The sequence below is a fragment of the Macaca mulatta genome, chromosome 10, assembly GCF_049350105.2.
Source record: "Macaca mulatta isolate MMU2019108-1 chromosome 10, T2T-MMU8v2.0, whole genome shotgun sequence".
Classification (NCBI taxonomy): Eukaryota; Metazoa; Chordata; class Mammalia; order Primates; family Cercopithecidae; genus Macaca; species Macaca mulatta.
Window position 1 is genome coordinate 19,292,625 of NC_133415.1, and position 12,511 is coordinate 19,305,135.

The 12,511-nt window shown below is 34.9% G+C and overlaps 1 protein-coding gene across 2 annotated transcripts in view; it reads left to right on the forward strand.

The window, feature by feature from the left end:
• SLC5A4 (solute carrier family 5 member 4) overlaps positions 1-7,830 on the forward strand; it is a 36,217-nt gene extending 28,387 nt beyond the window's left edge. For both annotated transcript variants that reach the window (XM_077949880.1, XM_077949881.1), the window contains 4 exons: positions 618-786; positions 1,957-2,172; positions 5,130-5,232; positions 7,395-7,830. In XM_077949880.1, coding sequence (XP_077806006.1) covers positions 618-786; positions 1,957-2,172; positions 5,130-5,232; positions 7,395-7,606 — 700 coding nt within the window. In that variant the 3' untranslated portion in view covers positions 7,607-7,830. The remainder of the gene's footprint in view (positions 1-617; positions 787-1,956; positions 2,173-5,129; positions 5,233-7,394) is intronic.
• The last annotated feature ends 4,681 nt before the right edge of the window (positions 7,831-12,511 follow it).

A 12,511-nucleotide genomic window follows, 5' to 3' on the forward strand; every position in this document is an offset into this window, starting at 1 on the left:
TAAATTATGTTGGTTCATTTACTCACACAACAAGCACAGACAACGCTGGAGTTTGGAAAGGTGAAGAAGTCATGCTCCCTGGACAACAGGAGCCTTTATCACGCTTTTTATCTGCTGAAGTACTCAAGTAGTAAAATGCACAAGTTAGCATTTCTTGCCGATTTACTCAACATTCTGAGATGGAGGCTGTTTCCATTCTAACCTATGCAAATCAACTTTGTTCCCTGCAAGCTAGGAAAAGAACAAAAAATGGAAGTCTGCTTTCTTTATTGTACAAATAATTGCTGGTTAATAGAAATAGTGTGGTACTTATTTCCAATTGATATACTACATATAGTGTGTTGGAGTTATTAATCGCTGATATTTTAACTTTTTATGAATAGATATTTAATCTCATAGATGAAGCTATTATGATTGATTATAGACAGGCAATTGTTTTATGGCATTTTACTAAAAGATCACCATTAAGCACAGCATGGGTCTATGTATGGTCAAGGAGCTTGATTTTGTTTGGAAAATCAATGAATGGCAACAAGAATGAACTCTAGAACTAAAGCACAGTGGAAGTACCTATAGTGCTTTTGTTTAATGTTTAAATTATGTTGTTTTCTTCTCAGGATATTTGTTCTTCTATTAACTGTTGTGAGCATTGTGTGGGTCCCATTGGTACAAGTGTCTCAAAATGGACAGCTAATCCATTACACAGAATCAATTTCTAGCTACCTTGGACCTCCAATTGCAGCTGTCTATGTGCTTGCCATCTTCTGTAAAAGAGTCAATGAACAGGTAAATGAAAACTGGAAAAAAATTTCCCTGCTGGAGTGAGAAAAAATTGTTTATTTCACTGGGGTATCAAAATACATTCTTTCTACCCTATTTACGCAAGTCATGGCCCATCTTAATTTTAGTTGAGGTCAGCCACAATTCCTGATCCTTACTAAAGTATAAAAATATAGCGCACATTCATAGTACAGTCTTTATGTGTTTATTACAAAGTATTACATACATACACGGTGCAGAGTTGAGGAACATGTTTGGGAGGCAGACTGCCAGGGCCCAATCATGGCTATACCACCTAATCGTATTGTGATCCTAAGCAAATTACTTGAGTCTCTTTAAAATGAAGATAATGATAGCACCTATCCTATGGGATTGTTGTGAGGATTAAGTGAGATAAAATATGTGAAATTCTTAGAAGAAAACCTACCACACTAGTAAGAATTCAAAATGTGTTCATTGCTATTTTGATATATGTAAGTAATTGATTATTGGGCATCATGTACCCTTAATCTTTACATGTTTCCTTAGTACTAGCCTTACTATTATGATTTTCAGATGAGGAACAGGCGCAGAGGGGTTAGTATCTATGTGCTTTCCACGTGTTACTTAGTATTAGTAAGTGGGATCTTGGTATTCAGGCTTAGATCTTCTTCCATCCAAAGCTCATACCATTAGTCTCCATGCAATACTGTTTTTCTAAAGCATAACATCTTGAGCAGAGGAACAGACACATGTTTCCATCCCCATCAACTCCTCACAGAAGTAAATTATCAAGAGCTTCACAGAACTGTCAAAACTACCTAATACCAGCTCTGGAAATTGTGTAACATAATTGATACTTCTGCTTATTTTATCAAATAAATCACAAGTGTTTTGATCTAACTGTGAAACAAAAGTCAAGGAAAACTTCAGCTTGGGTCAGTGTAGACAGTAGTGTCCTAGTATTGGAGAATCAACAACGGTGCAGTGGTATATACAGTTCAGGACCATGGAAAGCAGCATCCAACTAACAAGCACGGGTATTTGCAATTTTCTCTACTTCGGTAACCTTGTGCCCAAGGTTAGCCATTTGTGGGTCCTTAACTGAGAAAGCAGGCAGGATTATAATTATGACTTACTTGAATAAGCTTCTCATATTTTCTAAACATTCTGATTTTCTTCTTGCTTCTTTTGCAGGGAGCATTCTGGGGTCTAATGGTCGGACTTGCGATGGGCCTCATTCGTATGATAACAGAGTTTGTTTATGGAACACCGAGTTGCTTGGCTCCCAGTAACTGTCCCAAGATTATCTGTGGAGTGCACTATCTCTACTTTTCCATCATTCTCTTTTTTGGGTCCATGCTGGTCGTCCTGGGAATTTCCCTCTTAACAAAACCCATTCCTGATGTACATGTGAGTGATGAGTAATGGATATATGCTAATTTTAAAATAAGAGTTATTTACCTTTTAGTGTATGAGTTCCAGGAAATGTATTTACTGTACCTCTAGAGCTAGAAGAACCCTAAGATTTTCATTCAGTCATTGAAATAAAGAAAAGTTTGCACTTAGTTTATGCAAATCGCAGTGAATTAAAAAGTAAGGGATTAGAAAATGGACATTATATCTTGTAAATTTCACAGTGTAGTTGGTAAGTCAATCTACAGCATTGTCATAGGACACCAGGAAGAGAATAATTGGTGTTTCCAAAGACACTGGGAAAGATTTCACAGCAGGGCTGTCATCTGGGCTGTGCCTGTTTGGGCCAACAGGATTTCATATACCACACGAACACTGACTGGCACAGAGATGAGGGGAAAGTAAAAGGTACCAGGGGGCAGGAAAAGAAAGAATAGAATAATGAGATGCATTTTTGCCTTTCAATTTAGCAAAAATGTTTAATATGAATAATATTTAATGTTAGTGGTTAATATTAGCATTGTGGGAAAATTCTCACAGTCCAAAACTGTTGGAAAGTACATAGATTTTATAATTGATAGTAGAGCAATTGGGTAGTATTTATGGATAAATACTTACGAATACTTATGAATCAGCAATCCCAGTTTTAGGAATTTATTGTGTATAAATACTTGTTCAAGTAGGAAAAATGTGTATAAGGATTTTCTCTGCAAAAGTTTTCAAATAGGAAGTAGCTGGGAGAAAATCCAGATTTCATCATAAAAGGAATGAGCGCACAAACACAGTGCATTGAACGTTATACAGCTGTTTAGAAACACGAGGGAGCTCCATTATTTGCTTTGAAAAAAATGTTCATAATATGATTAAGTGGAAAAATATGTGCAGAATAATATAATGTATAATAGCACTTTCTGAAATAAAACACATGTAGGCATATAGATGTTTGTCTAAGTATACAAAAAAAAATCTTAGAGCATATCCACCTAAGATTTTCAACAAGAGGCATTTCAGGGAGTGGGGAGACACTATAGGGGCCTGGCAAATATTAATTAATTGTTTTTAAAATATAAATACTGCTTATATACTAATATTGTTTGAATTGTTTGAATTTATGACTAAATATGTGTAGCTTTTATATATTTTGAATGTATCACTCATTATTTTTGAAGCAATGCTTCTTTATGTATTTTCCTGAGAAGCGGCCAGTAGATTATGTGTGGATGGAAAACCTGAAATAAGCACAGTTCAAAATGTTTTACCAAGGACATGTCACTGAAATTCCTAACTAAATATTTATGCTGAATATTGAGTTAGATGAAAGAACACTAGAAAACACAGTTTTTCAATAAATATATATGTTAAATTCTTACTTGCTGATAGAAATAACCAATTTTTTTTTTAGGAAAAATTTTTTTAGGAAAAAATTTTTAGGAAAAAAATATTGTCTGAAGGACCAAGTGAGATCATTTTTCTGATTTATGTTTCTGTTTCATTAATATGCTGCAAGGTTTAACTTTCAAAATAGACTTGACAAATATCATGGTTATTTCAGAGAAAGCCATGAAAACTGTTGTGAATCTAGCCTAACAGTGCAAAAATGAGATGTCCCAGGATGATAGTCTTTCAGCAAAACTAGTAATTACGCTATGCAAGTTAAAAAGAAGTTGAAGGACTCCCAAGAAGAGAGTTTTTAACAAAGAAAGTGGATCTAGTACAAGAAATCCTGTGAATAAGAGCTTATGAAGATATGATTAGGAATCTTATTGAGAAGGTGAAGGCATATGTCAAGAACAAATAAAACCAATTACAAATTCTAGTAAATTTGTACAAGAAAGTCATGAGCCAAATTAAAATGAGGCATAACTTAGAATATGATCGATTATAAAGGTTTAAAATCCATTGATAGGCCGGGCACAGTGGCTCACGCCTGTCATCCCAGCACTTTGGGAGGCCAAGGTGGTTGGATCATCTGAGGTCAGGAGTTGGAGACCAGCCTGGTCAAAAACATAGTGAAACCCCATCTCTACTAAAAATACAAAGATAAGCCAGGCATGCTGGCAGTCCACCTTTAGTAATCCCAGCTACTTGGGAGGCTGGGGCAGGAGAATTGCTTGAGCCCAGGAGGCGGAGGTTGCAGTGAGCCAAGATTGCACCATTGCACTCCAGTTGGGCAACAAGATACAAACTCCATCTTATTAAAAAGAAACAAACAGAAAAAAGCCATTGATACTTAGAGCAATTTCCTTAGAATGACCCAGGGCTGATATTTACTTCTTGTGTCCAATCGGTACATACAGCATCAATTCTATTTATTTTCAAATGCTTAAATCAACATACAGACTAACTATGGAAATCTTAATATATTTACAGAAAATAATAAAAATTATATAAAGCATAATAGTTTAAAATGATGGTATAGCTGACAGCAGTTTGGAGGTGGGTTAGGAAAAGGGGTGTGTAAGCGTACTAATTGCAACTGGAATTCAAGAATAGCACATAGATACCAGCCAAATGTGATGAATCCAGAAATGAATTTAAGAAGATAGTTTGAAAGTTATAAAAGCAAAGACTAGATAAACTGAATGAAATAATGATGAAATAATGATGTGGCTAATAACTGTTGGATGTTAAGGACAATGAGTGAAACTGGCGTATAGTGTAGGTTAGCTAAATCTTCAACTTTGCTGAAATTACAAATTCAGAAGTAGGTATTTTTAAGTATATCATTTGAGGTTCTGAATAGCAACCAGAAGAATTAAAAACAGAAAAAAATTTTTTAAATGATTAGTGTGTTTTGGTGAGTGACTGTGGTAGGAGGCCTTTTCTTTGCAATCTATATTCTCCTGTGTGGTTTGACTTTTTAAAAAACCAGACAATAAACAAAGGTACCGTTGTATTATGTTATTGCAAACATTTGCCTATTACTAATGTATTTTCGTATGGTCCCTGTTCAGCTGTACCGCCTGTGCTGGGTTCTTCGGAACAGTACAGAGGAGCGAATCGATATAGATGCAGAAGAGAAAAGTCAGGAAGAAACAGATGATGGTGTTGAAGAAGGTAATATTTGATTTACATTTGGTTTTCATGTAGGAACTCTGTGCACAGGCTTTTTTAATGGTTTTCTTTTAATGTCATTAAATCCAGCTTCTGAAAAGGCTGTTAGATTTATGATAAACTGAAACTTTAAATTTTTACCTTTCCAAAAATCAAGGCAATATTATTAAATCCGTCTATTCATCTGCCTGTCCATTGGTTTGTCCACCCATCATCCATCCGTAGTTACTGAGATCTCAGACAATCAGTTACAGACTCGCCTGTTCCTAGTTACATAGTGAGTGTTCAATCTTGATTGACTGCAAATAAGCATCTAGCCCCACCTTCTCTCCAACTTTATTTCTCAGTATTTTCTCTAACATACCCTCTATTCCAGGCAGACAGCTTTTCTGACTTTTCCCCACAAGTGCCAAGCTCCCTAAAATATTTCTACCTCCTGTCTAAGAGAAAAAATGCTTATTCTTTAAAACTAAGTTCTAATCTCACTTCCTTCATGAAAATTTCTCCATCAAGTCATCCCTGTGGCTCTTTGTTTACCTAATATTTTTTAAACCTCAGATAAGGTTTAGCACTTCACAATATGTTGTCTTAAACTGGACAATAATTGCTTTGTCTGTTTTGGTTTGGTTTCTTCAAAGTGAAGGAAGAGTCAATGCTTTCTGTTCCTTTTGATTTTTTATATCAGTGTTCCTGAGTATGACTGGCCTATCATTTTCTGGTTTTGTACTAAGTTTTTGGTTTTTGTATTAAGATTATAGAGTTATCATAGAATGAATCAGAAATTAGCCCATTTTTCCATTTTATTAAAATATTTCAATAAGATTGAAATAATGTTGCCATTGAATTTTGGTATTTTGCCAATAATACCATAAGGGCTCTGTGTGTGTGTGTGTGTGTGTTGCACATCTTAATTACTGATCAAATTTATATAATGGCTATGGAATGATTTAGAGTTTCCATTTCATCATTAATCACTTTTGGAAAATTATGTATTTCTAGGATTGTGTCCATTTAGTGCACATTTTAAATATATTGGCATAAAGTTATTCATAGTGTCTACTTATCCATCTATGTTGCCTCTATAGTTGTGTTACCCTTTCAATCTCTAGTATATTTTGTGATTTATCTTTTTTCTTAATCTTACTAAAGATTTGTCTAGTTTACTTTTCTCAAAGAACTAACGTCTGGCTTTGTCATTTCTATTATTTTCCTTCTTTTCTATTTCATCCTTCCTGTTTTTATTTGTATTCCCTTCCATTTACATTATTTGGGTTTATTCTCTCTTTTTTTTTTTTTTTTTTACTAAGTTGGATATTAACTCATTCATTTCCTGTGGAAATTTGATTTTTCTTTTGATTTTTCTTTGATTGTTCTTTTCTATATAAATAACTAAGGCCATATAAATTTTCCTCAAAGCAATACTGTTTTAAATCTCACAGCTTTTAATTTGTATAATTTTCATTACCATTTATTTTTTAAGTATAATCTTACTTTATGATTTTTATAAACATTCGAGTTTAGAAGTATTAAATTTTCTAGTGCTGCAACAGATAGCCATATATATGAGTCTTTTTGTATTTTTGCCAGTATAAGTTGGGGATAGATTTTGTGGAGTTTAGTTGTTGGGTCAAAGGGTTCATGCCTATATGATTTTGCAATATGCTACTAATTCCCTTATTAATTTCCACGCAAACTCACCAGCATAGTATGTTGTGAAACCTCGGAATTTTTCCCACTGATAGATAAGAAAGTGGTATAGGTTTAGTTTAAATTTCTCTTTTTTGAGTGAGCTTGAGAACCATGTGTCTTTTTTCTTTCAACTGTTTATTCATCTCTCTAATATGCTGACATGAGCTGTTGATAGCCTTTTCTTACCGACTTTTAGAAACCCATTATATATTAAAGATATTAAACCCTTTGTAATAGAATATGCAAATGTTTCCCCCATTTTGTCATTTGTTTTTACTTTGTTTATTGAACTTTATGCCATGCAAAAGTTGCCTGTTTTTATATGATTAAACTTATCTACATTTTCTCAGGGATTCCTCTTAACAGTCCCAGGTGATTGTGATCATTTTTTACTGTCATAGGTACTACACTGACAAGGATTTCTAGTTCTTTTGTGATCTAGATCTTCTGCAACCATTTGCTTATCTTTTTTCCAGATTATCCTGAGCAATCACGTGGATGCCTCAAGAAAGCTTATGACTTGTTCTGCGGTTTGCAGAAGGGACCCAAGCTAACCAAGGAGGAAGAGGAAGCCTTGAGAAAGAAGCTCACAGACACATCTGAGAGGCCCTTGTGGAGGACAATAGTGAACATCAACGCCATCCTCCTCCTGGCTGTGGTGGTCTTTATTTATGGCTACTATGCCTGAACTGTATCTGAGCCATTAGAATAATGAATAATTCTTAATAATGAACCAAAGGATAATTTGAGTGATTTTCATTTTATAGTATGTTGAGTGGCAAAAAAAAATCATCAGTTGGTAATTTTATCCAATGAGATGACTACAGACTTGATATTTTGCTTTTGTTGTTCCTTTGTGTCACTAAGAGTTGATATAAAACTGTGAAGTGACCTCTACGTGTGTAAACAAGACACACAGGTCTAAATTTTATTTTTCCGGCTTTATTGAGGTACAGTAAACAAATGAAAATAGTTTATATTTAGGATGTACGATGTGATGATTTGATATATGTATACCTTCTGAAACAATAACCACAATCAAGTTAACACATCTATCACCTCACATGTTTACCTTTTCTGTGTGTGTGGTAAGAACAACTGAGAGACTCTTAGTAAATTTCAAGCACACAATACAGTATTATTAGCTATAGTCACCATGCTGTCCTTTGCACCCTCAGAATATATTCATCTTATGAGTGAAGGTTTGTACTCTTTGACTAATACCTCCCCAGTTACCTACCTCTTCACCCCAGGCAACCATCATCTACTCTCTGCTTCGATGAGTTCAACTTTTCACTGCAGCACTATTCACAATAGCTAAGATACAGAAACAATTTAAGTGTGCTGTGATGGATGAATGATGAGAATGTTATATATATACATAATAGAATACTATTCAGCCATAAAAACGAAGGAAATCCTGCCACTTGTAACAATGTGGATGAACCTGCAGAACATTATGCTAAGTGAAATAAGCCAGACACAGAAAGACAAATGCTATAGGATCTCACTTATATGTGAAGCCTGAAAATGAAAATGACCAAGTGATATGGTTTGGCTGTGTCCTCATCCAACTCTCATCATGGACTGTAGTTCCCATAATCTCCACGCGTTGTGGGAAGGATCTGGTGGGAGGTAATTGAATTGTGAGGGCAGTTATCCCCATGCTGCTGCTGCTGTGATAGTGAGTTCTCATGAGATCTGATGGTTTTAGAAGGGGCTTCCCCCCGCTTCACTTTGCATTTCTTTCTTTTGCCGCCTTGTGAAGAAGGATGTGTTGTTCCACCATGATTGTAAGTTTCCTGAGGCCTCCTCAGCCATGCTGAACTGTGGGTTCACTAAACCTCTTTCCTGTATAAATTACCCAGTCTTGGGTATGTCTTTATTAGCAGTGTGAGAATAGACTAATACACCAGGCAAATTGCCCTACCTCATACTTGCCTTCTGAAGTTTCCAGAGATTTCCATTTGAAAAGAATGCCTCTTCCAACTCTGCCTCACCTAGTAACCTCCTCCTCTACACAACAGTGACTTCTCCTGTGGAGTGACCTTCACTCAGTTACTTCAAGGATTTAAAAAATAAAAATATTTTCTAATAGTTGATGGGGGTGAACTAGAAATATCCATTGTAAATATCTTTTAAATATACTGGAAATTATTGCTTACATCTTAAAGTCATTTGTCACTAAATACTAAAACATCAAACCATTGATTTTTAACTGCTTCATTAAAATATAATTCATATAGTATAAAATGTATCTATTTAGAGCATATAATTCAGTGTATTTTAATATATTCACAGAGTTTTCCAATAATTATCAAAATCTAATTTTAGATATTAACATCCTATTGGCATCCTTGAATATACGTATTTCTCTGTCTTTATTTCTGTTTTAACACAGTGAATGACAATTATCTCTATGTAGAATTGTAGAGAGGTTTAAAACACCTTTTTGTAAGCAAGTCAACAAACTAAAATATGTTTTAATAAATTACGTAAGAAGCATGGAAGAGGGCCGGGCGCAGTGGCTCACACCTGTAATCCCAGCACTTTGGGAGGATGAGGTGGGCAGATGACAAGGTCAGGAGTTCAAGACAAGCCTGGCCAACATAGTGAAACCCTGTCTCTACTAAAAATACCAAAAAATTAGCTGGGCGTGGTGGCACGCACCTGTAGTCCCAGCTACTCGGGAGACTGAGGCAGGAGAATAGTTTCAATCCAGGAGGCGGAGGTTGCAGTGAGCCGAGACTGTGCCACTGCACTCCAGCCTGGGTGACAGAGTGAGACTCCGTCCCAAAAAAAAAAAAAAAAAAAAAAAAACATGGAAGAGAGAGCACTTTCAGCACATGCTGGAGACTGTCTCTTCCTGGGTAAAAATAATAAAAATTAAAGAAACACATCTATCATATTGTTATAAAAATCCAAACAATGCCCTTGGGTCTGTAGAATTAAATATAATACTCTTCACTGACAACCCAATCCTCTCATCTACTGTCACTAACTTCCCAAAGAAGTGTTGACAGGTTAAAACATATGTTCTAGTAAGTAATTTTTCTATTCATTTATATACATATGTAAACATACACATACATTTACAAAATGTAATCTTCCTTTATGTGTTATTTTGTGACTGGCTTTTTCACATAAAATATATCTTGGAGATCTTTGCCTATCTGTACAAATAGATCCCCCTCATTTTTCTTATAGTTGCACTATTGTTCCATAGGATAGTTCACCATAATTTGGCCACTTTTCTACTGAGGAACATTCATATTGGTTTCAATTATTTGCTATTATCTACAATACTCAAAGAGACATACCTGTATATTCATCTTTTGACATACTTGCTAGTTTTATTTTCTTTAACTCTAGTTTCCTAGAAATAGAATACTGGAGCAAAGGGTACAAGCATTAATATTTTGATTAAAAATTATGTTTCAAAAAAGATTTGCCAATTTATATTCTCATCAGTGTATGAGAGTTTTTATTTACTCACATGCTTGACTACAGGGTATATTATCAATCGTAGTCAATTTTTGTCAACTTGATTGAAAAATAATTTCATTTTTTAAATTGGTGTTTCTCCACTTACTAGTGAGATTGTATATGTTTGCATGTATTTATTAGCTATTCATACTTTTTCTGTGAATTACTTGATATCCTTTACCAACTCTCTAAGTCATTTACAGATATTCTTTACATATTCTGTATATTATTTGTATATGAATAGCAAATATTTTTTCTTAAAGTCTGTGTCTTGCCTTGTAACTTTATGTTGTCTTTTATTGTACAGAAGCTTTTATTTATATTTAGTCAAATTGTTTCATTTTCTTATGGCTTCTGGGTTTTGTGACTTACTTTCAATTGTCTTTTTAGGGTTTTGTTGTCTTTGTTTTGTTTGAAATGACATACATGAAATCCTACATTATATTGCAATTCACTTTTTTCTCTTTATACTGCAGTGTGGACATTACTAAGCCTAACTAATGTAGATCAAATGTATTTATTTTAATTTCTGCTTAATAATTTATAATATTGAGTGTATTTGATTTCCTTAGTAAATCCCCCTTTTTCTTTTCTTTTCTTTTTTTTTTTTAAGACAAGTTCTTGCTCTGTCACCCAAGCTGGAATACAGTAGCACTATCACAGTTTGCTGCAGCCTCCAACTTCTGGGCTCAGTGATTCAGTAAGGCCAGAAATTAAAAGAAAAAGAAAAACTTCTGGGTCAAAGAAATCCTCCTGCCTCAGCCTTCCAAGTATCTGGGACTACAGGCACATGCCACCACACCCTATTTTTTTTAGACATGGGATCTTGCCATGTTGCCCAGGCTGATCTTGAACTCCTGGCTTCAAGTTACTCACCTCAGCCTCCCAAAGGGCTGCGAATACAGGCATGAGCTACTGCACCCAGCCAACAATTCCCCTTTATATGGACATTCAGGTTAAGTACCCTTTGCCACTACAAATAGTGTTGTAGCTATCATCTTTCACACTGGAGGATTTCATTTCTACAGGATAGAATCTTTGTAGTGGTATAACTCAGCCATAGCTATGTTTACTTACACTTTTAATAGATACTGATTAGTTACTTTCCAAAAAGTTGATGCAATTCACATTCCTATCAACAGGGAACAAGCAGGAGGACTGTTTCCCCTGTAGGCTCAGTAGCAACAAAAGTTGTTGCTTTTTCATATCTATATATATATATATAGTGCTATATATATATATACTATATATATATATATAGTGTGTATATATATATATAGTGCTATCTCACAGGAGTGCTAACTAATCAGTTATTTTAACTTCAGTGAGTTTCCTATTTATAACCTTTTCCTATTTTTCTATCAGGTGGTTTAAGGTGAGGAACATTCTTAAAACAGGAAACCTAAAAATAATAAACCATTGACATTTTGTATATCAAAAGGCAGCACAAATGAAATTGAAAATGTGGAGTCCAAAAGATATTACAAAACATGAAAAAAAGAGCTCCCATAAATAAATGAGAAAAAGACAAACCCAATTGTTGAAGTGCATTTGGATTTGGATAGGAAGAAACAGACTTGGGCTTCCCTGCACTCTCTCTCTCTCTATATATGTATGTATAATGTATATATATGTATGTATATGTATATAGTGTGTGTGTGTATATACACACACATTGTATATATTCACATTGTTGCCCAGGCTGGTCTCAAGCTCCTGGGCTCAAGCAGTACTCTTGCCTTGACCTCCCAAAGTGCTGGGATTACAACCCTGAGCCACCGCGCCCGGCATATACCCAAAGGATTGTAAATCATGCAGCTATAAAGACACATGCACACATATGTTTACTGCAGCACTATTCACAATAGCAAAGACTTGGAACCAACCCAAATGTTCATCAATGATAGACTGGATTAAGAAAATGTGGCCCGTATACACCATGGAATACTATGCAGCTATAAAAAAAGGATGAGTTCATGTCCTTTGTAGGGACATGGATGAAGTTAGAAACCATCATTCTGAGCAAACTATCACAAGGACAGAAAACCAAACACCTCATGTTCTCACTCATAGGTGGGAATTGAACAGTGAGAACACTTGGACACAG